This window comes from Trichomycterus rosablanca, chromosome 25 (genome assembly GCF_030014385.1).
Source record: "Trichomycterus rosablanca isolate fTriRos1 chromosome 25, fTriRos1.hap1, whole genome shotgun sequence".
Taxonomy (NCBI): domain Eukaryota; kingdom Metazoa; phylum Chordata; class Actinopteri; order Siluriformes; family Trichomycteridae; genus Trichomycterus; species Trichomycterus rosablanca.
Genome location: NC_086012.1, coordinates 18,737,914 through 18,749,628, shown reverse-complemented (window position 1 = coordinate 18,749,628; position 11,715 = coordinate 18,737,914). Strand labels below are relative to the sequence as shown.

The 11,715-nt window shown below is 42.1% G+C and overlaps 2 protein-coding genes across 3 annotated transcripts; both read right to left on the bottom strand.

Annotated features, from left to right (window-relative positions):
- Positions 1 to 208: 208 nt before the first annotated feature.
- Positions 209 to 6,542, bottom strand: agfg1b (ArfGAP with FG repeats 1b). Of its 2 annotated transcripts, none has more exons than XM_062987596.1 (11): positions 6,294 to 6,542; positions 4,554 to 4,647; positions 4,352 to 4,467; positions 4,112 to 4,250; positions 3,703 to 3,850; positions 3,050 to 3,149; positions 2,867 to 2,943; positions 2,663 to 2,752; positions 2,142 to 2,264; positions 1,976 to 2,052; positions 209 to 1,526 (listed from the first exon to the last, which is right to left on the bottom strand). In XM_062987596.1, the coding sequence occupies exons 1-11, from the start codon at positions 6,458 to 6,460 to the stop codon at positions 1,467 to 1,469; spliced, it is 1,191 nt and encodes a 396-aa protein (XP_062843666.1). In that variant the 5' UTR covers positions 6,461 to 6,542; the 3' UTR covers positions 209 to 1,466. The 2 variants fall into 2 exon arrangements, with proteins under 2 accessions (XP_062843666.1, XP_062843667.1); XM_062987597.1 differs by having other exon boundaries at positions 6,367 to 6,388.
- An 848-nt stretch (positions 6,543 to 7,390) lies between these two features.
- On the bottom strand, positions 7,391 to 11,666 carry zgc:110269 (probable flap endonuclease 1 homolog). The gene is made up of 11 exons (XM_062987715.1): positions 11,515 to 11,666; positions 11,016 to 11,088; positions 10,630 to 10,729; positions 10,481 to 10,535; positions 9,987 to 10,048; positions 9,186 to 9,322; positions 8,849 to 8,909; positions 8,429 to 8,560; positions 8,190 to 8,335; positions 7,976 to 8,111; positions 7,391 to 7,608 (listed from the first exon to the last, which is right to left on the bottom strand). Exons 1-11 carry the CDS (start codon positions 11,594 to 11,596, stop codon positions 7,555 to 7,557), a joined length of 1,038 nt encoding a protein of 345 aa, XP_062843785.1. The 5' UTR covers positions 11,597 to 11,666; the 3' UTR covers positions 7,391 to 7,554.
- Between the last annotated feature and the right edge of the window lie 49 nt (positions 11,667 to 11,715).

Below are 11,715 nucleotides of genomic sequence, written 5' to 3'. Positions count from 1 at the left end.
TGAAGAGCAGTGCCTGACTCGCCTCTGGCAGGTGAAAAGATGTAGTTGGCGACTACACACATGTGGATCCTGAACTCCTCAGTCAGGGGCAGGGTCTGTAGAAGTAGAAGCAATACAACTGGGGGAATTGGATATGATTAGACTGAAAAAAGGAATGTTAGTGTATTATCTATAATTAAACCACTAAAACTCAAAAAGTACTACTGCAGTAGTTAAAAATCTTTATTATTATTTATACATATATTTATATTTATATATACACATTAACTTACAGTCGTAATGTTTGTATGCCTACATGTAAACCCAGGATCTTCATACAGGAGCATCCGGACCTCGTTTCTATCTGTTTCCACACAGAGCCAATCATATTGATCTTTAACATTGTTTACATTTAATTTTAAACGCTAAACTACCCCTTAAAAACGCCGCTAATTCAACAACTGCTCATTTGTATCATGAATTACGCTGTTAGAGGATTATAAATAGCGATACGCACAATTTCTAGCCCTAAAACGTTATTAATTATCCAGTAAAAGCGATAAATAGGGATGGTGGATGTAAAGCATCCATGGAGGTTCAGGGCAAGGAATGGAAACGAAAGACCATCTTTTAAATCTCCACCCCTGTGAGACAACACTGAGTCCAAAATACCCAAAATCCCACCACATGCACTGCACCAATCTAACGGCAAATTCATTCTCTCTAATAGATCTGTGAGCTGGTAGCACTGCTTATTTTAATTGATGATCAGCATTTATACAGAACTAGGGTTGAAGTCAAAAGTTTACATACACCAGAAGTCAGGAATGTCTGCAGGTACAGGACGTGAAACAGTGCAAAAACATATTTTTTTTAATAAATCAGAAGCTTCTGGAACACAGATGTCCCTGTCCACAGTCAAGCAAGCTTAGAGGCTGCTGAACAAGAGCTAAAAAGAACTTAAAACTCATGGAAATGCCAAAGCAACCGTGACGCGAAACGCAGCCCAACAAGTGTATGTAAACTTTTGACTTAAACCGGATTGGTTAAATAAAAATTGAGAACCCACGACGGCTTTAAACAATGACGAGGTGCATAATGATCTGCCCTCACGTTCCCTCTCACATTACTGTTCAGTTTACTAAAGCTGTAGCTCATCATTTCTCAATTAGAGGACCTGGCAACACGTTTAGGCCAGCACTAATTACGCAGACTTTAGAGAACTGAACATATAAAACAATACGGAACACTTCATCTTCAGCCATGTTTTACTTTGATCTTTTACTTTGTTCCTCCCACGTTGGTCACGTGAACATTCGTACGGCGTCGCGGCTAAATGAGACGCAGGTGAAGCAGACGTCCTAACCGACAGGGGCGCATCAGAAGCAGTATTGAAACACAGCACGTCTTATTCTGTTAGTGCGAGATGTTCAGTGCAGTGAGTAGAAGACATCAGTGATGTGAAGAACATGTCGAAGCGCAGTCTGTTAGAGGAACGGATTAGTAGAAGATCCGCCTGTGGGATACGGACCCGCCGGAGCTCCGCCCTACGAGGAAAGAAATGTCAACAACAATAGAACAGGTACGCGCTGTCATTCCACTGCTTTTTATATTTTGTCAAATAAGAAATGTAATCATTTCCAATCCCCTATGACACATTTCTCAGTTGCTTGCACCACCCCTACGCTGGCCGAGCAGAGCCGCAGACTAGCACCTGCCCCCTCATACAGGCCAAATAATTAAAAACTACCTGCACCGCCTTAACCAGGCAGCAGGGGTCGCTGTTGCCACAGCAGTAAGGACAACAGCATTTTCACACAGGATCCACCAACAATACTTAAAACTTACTGTTCACGTCATCGAAATAGGGAATTGGATATGACTCAATTGGTAGAAAACTGATTTTTTTTTGGAGCAGCTCTCTGTGTGAACAGTCTCTGGTTCACTCTGATTAAAGCACCTGCCCAACAATCAATCCCAACATAAACCAGCTCACCATGAAGGGGTTGTTGGAGACGGCGGGCTGACCGTAACCGACTGGAGGTTTGACTGGACCATACATGGGAAAAGCACCTGTGGAGGAGAAGTGGAGGAGAGGTCAGTACAGATGTGATGGATGTATACTGTATGTTTCTGGGTGTGTTTTTTTTCGGGTGTGGTACCGTTGGGTTGTTGGTGATAAGCGGCAGGAGGAAACTGCTGCTGCAGCTGGAAGTTCCCGCTGAAGCTGGTTGGTAGGCAGAAGCCGGAGGTGCTGCTGAACCCAGCTGGCATGCTCATGGATCCTTTTATCAACATAACACGCACACAAACCACCAGAAATAAAGTTTAACATCATCAATCGATTTATTGTACAAACACGATTCAAAATGAGTTGGGACTGCAGGAAAAATGTCAAGAAAACAGACAGCAACGATTTACTAGTCCACACTGAAGTGATGGATGATGGAAGTGAAGTGGTGATTAGTGAGGATGAAGTGGTGAATGATGGGTCTCTGGTACAGTCTCAGGGAGGGAGCTGGGCGGAACTTTAAAACAGACGTGATCGGTTCTGTCTCTCTGGCGCCCTCTGCAGGCTCCGTTCCTGCACTGCACAGGGTTTGTGGAGGAACCGAACCCAGCACCACCACTACATGATTACGATTCTGTGCTGGTTTTACTGGGACCAGTCTGTGATCGTTACCTGACGCTGATGATCTGTTACTGATCTGGAACGGATTGGTGCACATGGACTCTGGAGGAACCGCCGAAGCTACAAACGGATTCGTTGAGGCTGCAGAAATATATATAAATAAATAAAATGAAAGCAGGATCCTATCAGAGTGGTGATGAAGGAAAACAAACATTTTTTTAAGCTACTCGTTCACACAGACTGAATTCTGCTCACCCACGTAACCCTGGGGGATGCTGGGAAGGACGGGCGGCTTCTGGACTGGAGCGGATCCTGGTACGGCATCAAACACCCTGTTGAAATAAAGCCGGTTCTTAGAGAAACGAGAGCAAAACCACACTTTTGGGATTAAACATATCAAACCCAGGTGACTGTCAGTGATTGACTATTTGTTCGTACCCCTGTGAGGCGGAGCTGAGGGCGCTGTCCAGTTCTGCCAGGGCGGCGTATCGATCCTCTCCCGAACCCGTGGGTAGAGGTGGCGCTGAAACACTTCCTCCTGAAAAAAAACACAACGTTAATATCACACAGATCTGCCTGTTACCAAGGCAACCGCTTAAAACACTGCATGGCCATTAGTGTGTGGACCCTGACCATGAGCTGGACCGTGATCATGACACCCCATTCCGAAATGTGAGCACTGATATGGAGTTGCACCCCTCTCTACTCTCCTGAGATGGATTTCCAGGAAGCATTGTCTGTGGAAATTTGTGCCCATCTAATCAAATAAGCATTAAGTTGACGCCCCGTAACAGAAAAGGGTCTTCCCCAAAGTGTTGCCGCAAAGTTGGATTAGAATTGAGTTTATAAGTATGTGACAGTCGTAGATCACCTGAACTCAATAATTACTGTATAAAAACTGCTGTCCACATACTTTTGGTACTTCATTCTCCTGCATTATGAAATATTATTATTAAATAGAAGTCTTTTATACACACCGTACACACACTGTACACACACACACCCACACACCCACACCGTACACACACACACCCACACACACACACCCACACACCCACACACACACACACACACACATCTCTGAACGATACCTGAGGATCTGCTGAAGTGTCCAAAGTTAGCAAAGCCTGACGCCCCGGCGGCGGGGTGAGGAGGAGGAGCGGCGAAAATATCTCCACCCAGATCAGACAAGAGATCAAACTTCTTCTCCTGAGTCTGAGAACGACTGACCACCGGAGACTGAGAGAGAAAGAGAGAAAGAGTAAGACACAGCATGAGACATGGGGAGACAATAAAGAGACAGGAAAGGACAGAAAGAAACACATTGAGAGACAGAAGGAGACGGTGGGAGACGATGAGAGAAACAGCGAGACAGTGAGACACAATTATAGACACAGCGATGAGACAGCGATAAATTGTAAAAGACAGTGAGATGCCGTTGGAGACAGTGCGAGACACAAAGTGTGAGAAACAAGAAGAGACGGCTCAGATCAGAGTTACCTGATTGGACGGGGTTTTGTTCAGCTGCAGGGTTTTAAGTGGTTGAACCTCCGGAGTGCTGCTGCTAGTGCTGGCTGAAGGTCCAGAAACAGGAGGCTGCACTGACGCCAGCAGCTTGGCCTGATCAGGAGGAACGTACCTGCACGGAACACATAACATTCAGATTCCCAGCATTCCTCTCTCTCTCGCCCCGGACCACACCGGTCATGGCTGGTCCAGACGTGCTGGACGGTTCCTCACCATCGTTTCTTCTCGTATTTCTCCTGGAGGAACTCCTTCACTTTCTGAGGTTCTCGGAAATCCGGTACAGCAGAACTGCGCTCATCGTACAGACCCAACCAGATATGCTTACACACCTGATACACACACACTTATTATTACTGCTGCATCATCTAGCTTTGATCGAGACTTCATGAGAGTGAGAGGGACGGGGAGATGTTACCTCATTGCTGTGTTTCTGTAGGAACTCGATCTCCTGCTGTGTGAAGGTGGTCATCGAGATGGACTTCACTCTGTGGGGCGGGTTTAATCCTCGTCTACCACGCACACACACACACACACACACACACACTTATATTTATGACACATCAGGGCATCTGGTAACTACTAAAGAACTTCCATTTTGCAAAGACACGCATCCCACCACTAGATGGAGCCAAAGCGTACTGTATTGTGATCAGCAGGAGGATTGGTACTGCACGTACTGCGTGAAGTTTCAAGGAACGTTCAAGGTCTTGGAAATCTTCCTCTACCTTCTTCACTTTAGGTGCAACGAAATCATCTCCTCTCTCAGCTTCTCTGAGCAGCTCCTTAGTTTACAGCATGATTTCTTTAACACTCCCTGAACACTTGAGTCTCTGGGTGGTCTTTATATACAGTAACACATCACAGCTAAAGCAGCTGAAGGCTGGTTATTGAGCCCTGATGGGTTTATCATGCTGTAAGGCAAGGCAAGTTTATTTGTATAGCACCTTTCATACACAGTGGCAATTCAAAGTGCTTTACATAAGGAAAAATTAAAAGCATTAAAACATTCCTGAGATCTAGAACCTCAGAAAGACTTCTTGCAAACATTTAGTTACATGTAGGACCTAAAGTTGTAACCCAACTTTAGGTCCTACAGACCCGCAGCAGGTTGTAAGATCAGAATCTGCTGTAAAATCCAACATCTGCCTTCATTTGCTGCATAAATATTCTGATAAAGACGTCGATTAAAGCAACATTTACTGTGGATCTGTTGATGCATGCTCAATATTCCAGGTACACAAATCCACAAAGTTGAATCAGTTCATCTGGACACAAGTTTGTCTACAACAAAGATTTACTGTTATAAAGGAGTTATAAATCCTGATTTTCTTTGCATGATTAAAAATTTCTGATCGCAATGTGATGCATATGTGCATGAACTCATTAACCTTTGCATGAATCACATTTTCAGCATTTAGCGGACGCTTTTATCCAAAGCGACTTACAGTACAGGTAAAGTATACTGTCTAAGCAATTGAGGGGTTAAGGGCCTTGCTCAAGGGCCCAACAGCTGCAACCTGGCAGTGGTGGGGCTTGAACCAGCAACCTTTTGATTACTAATCCAGTACCTTAACCGTTAGGCTACAAGTGCACTACACTTGCATAAATGCATTAATTTGTGCATTTATTAATTAACTCGTGCAAGAACGCATTAACTGTTGCACAAATGCATTAATTTCTGCTTGAAAATCGTGCATGCATGCAGTAAGTATTGCATAAATGCATAAGCTCGTGCATGGTTGCATTAATTTGTTGAATTGATTTGTGACTGTATGAACAGTAAGTAAGTAACGAATTAATGCTTGGATGGATGGATGAATAGATGGATGAATAGATGGATGACTGAATGAATGGATGAATAGATGGATGAATAGATGGATGGATGACTGAATGAATGGATGGATCAATGAATAGATGGATGACTGAATGAATGGATGGATGGATGGATGAATAGATGGATGACTGAATGAATGGATGGATGGATGGATGGATGGATGAATAGCTGGATGAATAGATGAATGGATGGATGACTGAATGAATGGATGGATGGATGAATGAATAGATGGATGAATGAATAGATGGATGGATGGATGAATAGCTGGATGAATAGATGGATGGATGGATGACTGAATGAATGGATGAACAGGAGACCCACAGGATGCCGGAGCAGGTGGTGCAGATGAACGACCCGATGCTCATGTTAACGTAAGTCGGGCCGCGCTGCTCACAGTCGAAGCATTTCCTGTTGGCGGGGCGGCTCTGGATCTCCCGCAGCTGCTGCAGATGTTTCTCCTCCTGTTTACGTTTAGTGCTCGCGGCCATGACGCAATCAATCCGGATTCCCACCTGGATTCACCTGTTTACACCATAAACACACCCGATCCGCACCGAGCAGCCCAGATCAGTCCGTATCAGCCATCAACACTCGCGTCACTCCCGATATCACCGAGGATTTATACCAAGTGCACTAGATAGTGTGCTTGTGGGCTTATTCTAAGCACTACAGAGGGCGCGAGTGTAGGGAACAAACACAACATGTAAACGCGGCCACTTTTCTTCTCTGCCGCTGAACAGCTAAAGGACTAAGAAAGGGATTTAAATAGTATTAATTCTGCCGCCCCCCTCCGGACATCACTGGTATTACACTCACAGAAATGACAAACATTTGAATTATCAACGAACTTATTCATTATTTAATTATTTTTTGTTCAAGGTCGCGGAGAAACACAGGATGCAATATGCACCAGTTTATCACACTGGAGTCAGCATGCGGTCACATGTTCGCTTATTCACCTCGAGCAGCCGGTCCACGTTCTCTGAGATTTCAAACTTTTCCAGCAAGTTTTGATGTGCAAGATCTCCACCTTAGGCTACTAGGTTACTAAACCCTTTCTATGCATTCGCATTTACATATTTATGGATTCCTCTCTTGAGGTTTTGGTCCAGGGGATTGGCATGTGTGTTTTAAACTGATGTCTAAGATATTTGGAGACCTCCTAACTGTAGTATTTGACTACATTTTTGCCTCTCTAATCATCCTCCTCACTGTACAGGCACATGCAGCTCAACTTATTATTATCTTAATGTCAAAAATACTTTCTTTAATTTCTGTACTTGCATCTAAAACCATGTCATTATAATCTGTTATTAAGTTATGACTGGTTAATTAGTAATTCATTACAAGAGCTCGATTAACACAGCAGTTCATTCTTGCATCTTTCTTTAAAAATCATAAAATAAATCAAACTCAGACACAGAAGAGAGAGATATTATATTTACAAATCAGAAATTTAGACACAACGTATGAACAACAGAATTTTTTTGTGTCTTTACATGATAATAATATTAGTAAAACAGGATAAAAATGTTAGAACTAAAATTACATTAAATCTTTATGGTCCAAAAGACAAAGAGAATCATTTAGATTTTGGACGTTTTCTGTTACTGGATCCTGGATCAGAATCTGCAGACTGAAGCATACACAGAATTACAATAACAATAATATAATATAATAATAAAATAATAATAATAATAATTATTATTATTATTATTATTATTATAATAATAATAATAGTAATAATAATAATAATAATAATAATAACAATATAATAATGATAATAATAATAACAATATAATAATGATAATAATAATAATAATAACAATAAAATAATGAAAATAATAATAACAATATAATAATAATAATAATAGTAGTAGTAATAATAATAATAATAATAATAATAACAATATAATAATGAAAATAATAATAACAATATAATAATAATAATAATAATAATAATAATATAATAATAATAATAATAATAATAATAAACGTATCACCTGTCTTTTCCGTGTTAGAGGAAAGAATTCCTTGATGCTGGTCTGTCTCCGTTCCACTCTCTCCTCCTCTCTCGCTTCTCTTCTCCTGGTGAGATTCTGCCGAAACTTCTCCATCCGCCCTCGAACCTTCTCCACCCTGAAATCACCGCTTCCTTTAATATCACAGACTGATTATTAATCTGATCTGAATTATTAATGAATGATAAATATTTACCTGAGGTGTTTCTCCTTACACAGGAAGTTCACCAGCTTTTCCTCGTCGGGTTCCTTCCACTGGAGACACGGGGGGTCGGACTCAAGAGTCTGCAAAAACAGCCGGCGTGCAGCCTGGTACTGCCAACTCACCGGAACCGGGTGAGTCTACAGACCAACACCACAGAAACACCAGAAGTCAATCATTAGAAGGGGCGTCCAAATACTTCTGGAGATACAGCGAGTAGAAGAACGTTTTACCTTCCTGTTGATGTTGAGCACCACGTTCTCTATGGTTCGATGTTTCTGAATCAGCTTCAGCGCTCGACTGGGACCCAGACCGCCTATTTTCTCACAGTAATCACACCCCAGTAATATACACAGATCTACAAACTGGGACAGAACACGCCCTGCTGTTAGATCAGGCCAAAAGTATGTGGACATGCTGATATAAAGACAGAACGAAGAGTGAATTAAAGCTCAATGAGACGATAACAGGTGACTGTCAATCATCTGTGCCTCCATGCGCCCCCGCTGGTCATAAATGGCAATGCAGGAGGACGTAATTACAGAAGAATTGCTTATAGAAGATCACAGAAATCATCTCTTATACTTCTTTATTCAGGTAGATATAAACAAAAGAAGAAAAACTGATTCGTCTGATGGATGGAACAGATTTACCTCCTTCTGCGAGAGCTGTAGAGCGTCCAGTAATTTTGGTAAGGAGTACTCGGTCACCTCACTGTCAGCATAAAATGAATATAAATATAAATGAAAACATGCTTATATTAATATTATTTATAACAGTGTTATAACCATTATCATTTAACAAAATAAATCTCCTCACACGGGGCACCAACAAGTGAGCAATTTACATTTACACGCCCTTCTAATTACTAAATTCATGATTTTCAGCCAGAACAGTTGCTAACAGATGTAATACATCAGTTATATAAAGCAGCAAGAGTTTAGGGAAGGCCCTTTTAGGGAAGGAGATTTTCTGAACTGGTATTTTTACCTGGATTTGCTTGCTTTCAGCTGGCGAAGGAGAACAGTTCCCCCGAACGCCAGGGTGTCCATGTCCTCTGATGCCACAGCATCAACCAGACCACTTTTAACCAGGTGGGCACAAAACGCCTCCGCGTCTCCTGGAGCCTGGAGCAAAGAAAAACCCAAGCGTCATCGCCTGTTCCCGCCTGTTCCCTCTCATATAAGGATATAAATACTGAGCAAATGATAGACCAGAAAAATCCAAACAACTGCCAGGTCAAAAATATACAGACAGCAGCTCAGATGATCCATTTGGTTGTGTTACTTCTCTGTGATCATATAAATAGGGTTAGTTTGACCATCCTGGAGAAACCCAAACTCTCACCTTATACTTAAAGGACCTTCATCCTGGCAATCAGGTGTTATCCAAAATTCACCAAATAAAACAGTTCTGCCATGAATTAAAAGCTGCTGGAACATGGATTATACTGTCCACAGTCAAGCCAGCTTTACACTATGATCTGCCCGGCAGGAAAGAAGCTCTAAAATTGTCTCTTTAAAGCGCAGAGTTCGTTGCTGATCACAAGCATCACAGGAACAGACGGGAGCAGGAGCTTCTTTCTTTCACACCATCCTCAAGTCCATGGCAGTGTAAAACCTGCTTGACTGAGGACACTTGTGTTTTACCAGTAACTTATGGCAGACCTGCTTGTTGTGGTTAACCAACCAGTCAAACTAGACCTATTTATACAAGCACAGAGACGTCACTATTGTCAGGAAACCCACAATGAACCTGTTAGATTGCAGTCTGGGTCTAACATGCAGTTACCGTGACACAAGGAACACCTAGAAGTTGGAGGAGACGAAGGACGTCCAGGGTCTGGGCGGAAACTGTAGAATCAGAGAGAAGATATGAAGCATATTAGTGTACAGTCTCCTTCATAAATATTGGCACCCCTGGAAAACATCATTTAATAGTGATCAAAGACAAAGAGAATTAGGCATGCATCATTTATACCCAGGTAAAACTCATATCTGATCATTTAAGTGTGCCCGTTATTCTAGATTTCTAATTCTAGGCTAGGCCTAGCTCAGTGGTTAAGGTACTGGGATAGTAATAAGAAGGTTGCTGGTTTAAGCCACTTTTGGGCCCTTGAGCAAGGCCCTTAAACCGCAATTGCTTGGATTGAACTAGGTCACAATTGTAAGTAACTTTGGTTGAACATTTTATAGCCAGATGTGCTCATGCTGTCCATGGGAGCCCAAAATACTTGTGGACAGGACAGTGTAAGGAAGCTCAGGAGCTCCGGTGGATCCACGTACCAGCGTTTGAGCGATGTGAGCTCTTCCATCCTGCGTTCTGAGCTCTTTTCTCCAGCTGAAATGAAAACAGGATTTCAATGTGAACACGTCAATAATGGCAATTAAATCCTGTTATTAAAATAACCTCCAACCATAAGATGTTTCCTCACCACCGCTCTCTTCTGTTCTGGAGGTTTTCCATCAAACACAAACAGCGGCTTGATGTCGTGCTCCAGGAATGTAAGTGTGCGGTACAACAGGCCTTGGAGACTGGAGAACACACACACAGTACAAGGTCGATAAGGGCCGCAGACTAGCACCAGAACCCCTAAACACGTGTAAACTAATGACCACTTCCACAAGAACCAGCCATAATCTCTCACAGAGGCGTACCACACTGAGGAGGATCCCACTATACCCCATGTGTTCCTCCACTACTCATGCTGGAAGCTTGGACAGTGGCAAGAAAAGCGATCTGACCTCTTCTGCAGGTGAAGGGTCTGATGGTGTTTGGATCTCACCACAGTGTGTCTGGTTAAGGGTGCACAGTTCTTACCTGAGTTTTAGATTGGGAACAGCCGTACGAAACTGGTTCATCACAATGGACGTATCGAGAGCAATTATTTTCCCTAAAGCAAAGAAACACCAAGTCAATAAACATAAATCAACTTTGTGGCACGATTTCCTGATTCCTCAGTGCTGTTTGGATCTTAGGAATTAGATGGTAGATGATCAGTCAGGGAAGTCACTTAAATTCATTTCTTTGCAGCTTCAGATCTGATCCCAAAATTATCTGTATTAACAATTATACATAAATACATAAATACAAAGCACATGGAACAGTGGTCTCTGGTAAAGTCTACAATTACTGATCACTTTCCATTATAAATGATTACCACTTCATTTCCTTGAAGGTTTGATTATTAAAACATTAAGGATTTTGAATGCGATTCAAGGTTAAAGATGTAAAAGCATGTGATGAGTGTAAATGAATAAAACTAATAAATCACAAATCCAATCATTACTGACATAAAGGTGGTTTAATACATTATTACCAGTATAATCGCCGATCTCTTTGTAAGATACCGATCCTTGAGCATCATTACGAATCAATTCTGCTAGTTTAGTAATTCCCATTTCGATTTATTGACCATTTAAACCTTATTCACATTTCAAAACTGAAACTACAGCAGCTGAGTCTAGTTTCGGTATCTCTCGGCTACTGTAGGCAGGTCGCGTCCCAAATCACATTCTAG

Excerpts from the sequence above, each read along its gene's own strand:
- zgc:110269 (XM_062987715.1), bottom strand. The coding sequence starts at position 11,596 with ATGGGAATTACTAAACTAGCAGAATTGATTCGTAATGATGCTCAAGGA. Across the intron at positions 11,089-11,514 it reads AGAGATCGGCGATTATACTG|GGAAAATAATTGCTCTCGAT; the intron begins GTAATAATGTAT and ends TCTTTGCTTTAG. Across the intron at positions 7,609-7,975 it reads CTCTAACACGGAAAAGACAG|TCTGCAGATTCTGATCCAGG; the intron begins GTGATACGTTTA and ends TGTATGCTTCAG.
- agfg1b (XM_062987596.1), bottom strand. The coding sequence starts at position 6,460 with ATGGCCGCGAGCACTAAACGTAAACAGGAGGAGAAACATCTGCAGCAG. Across the intron at positions 3,150-3,702 it reads ACACTTCAGCAGATCCTCAG|GAGGAAGTGTTTCAGCGCCA; the intron begins GTATCGTTCAGA and ends GTTTTTTTTCAG. Across the intron at positions 2,753-2,866 it reads CATCCCCCAGGGTTACGTGG|CCTCAACGAATCCGTTTGTA; the intron begins GTGAGCAGAATT and ends ATATTTCTGCAG.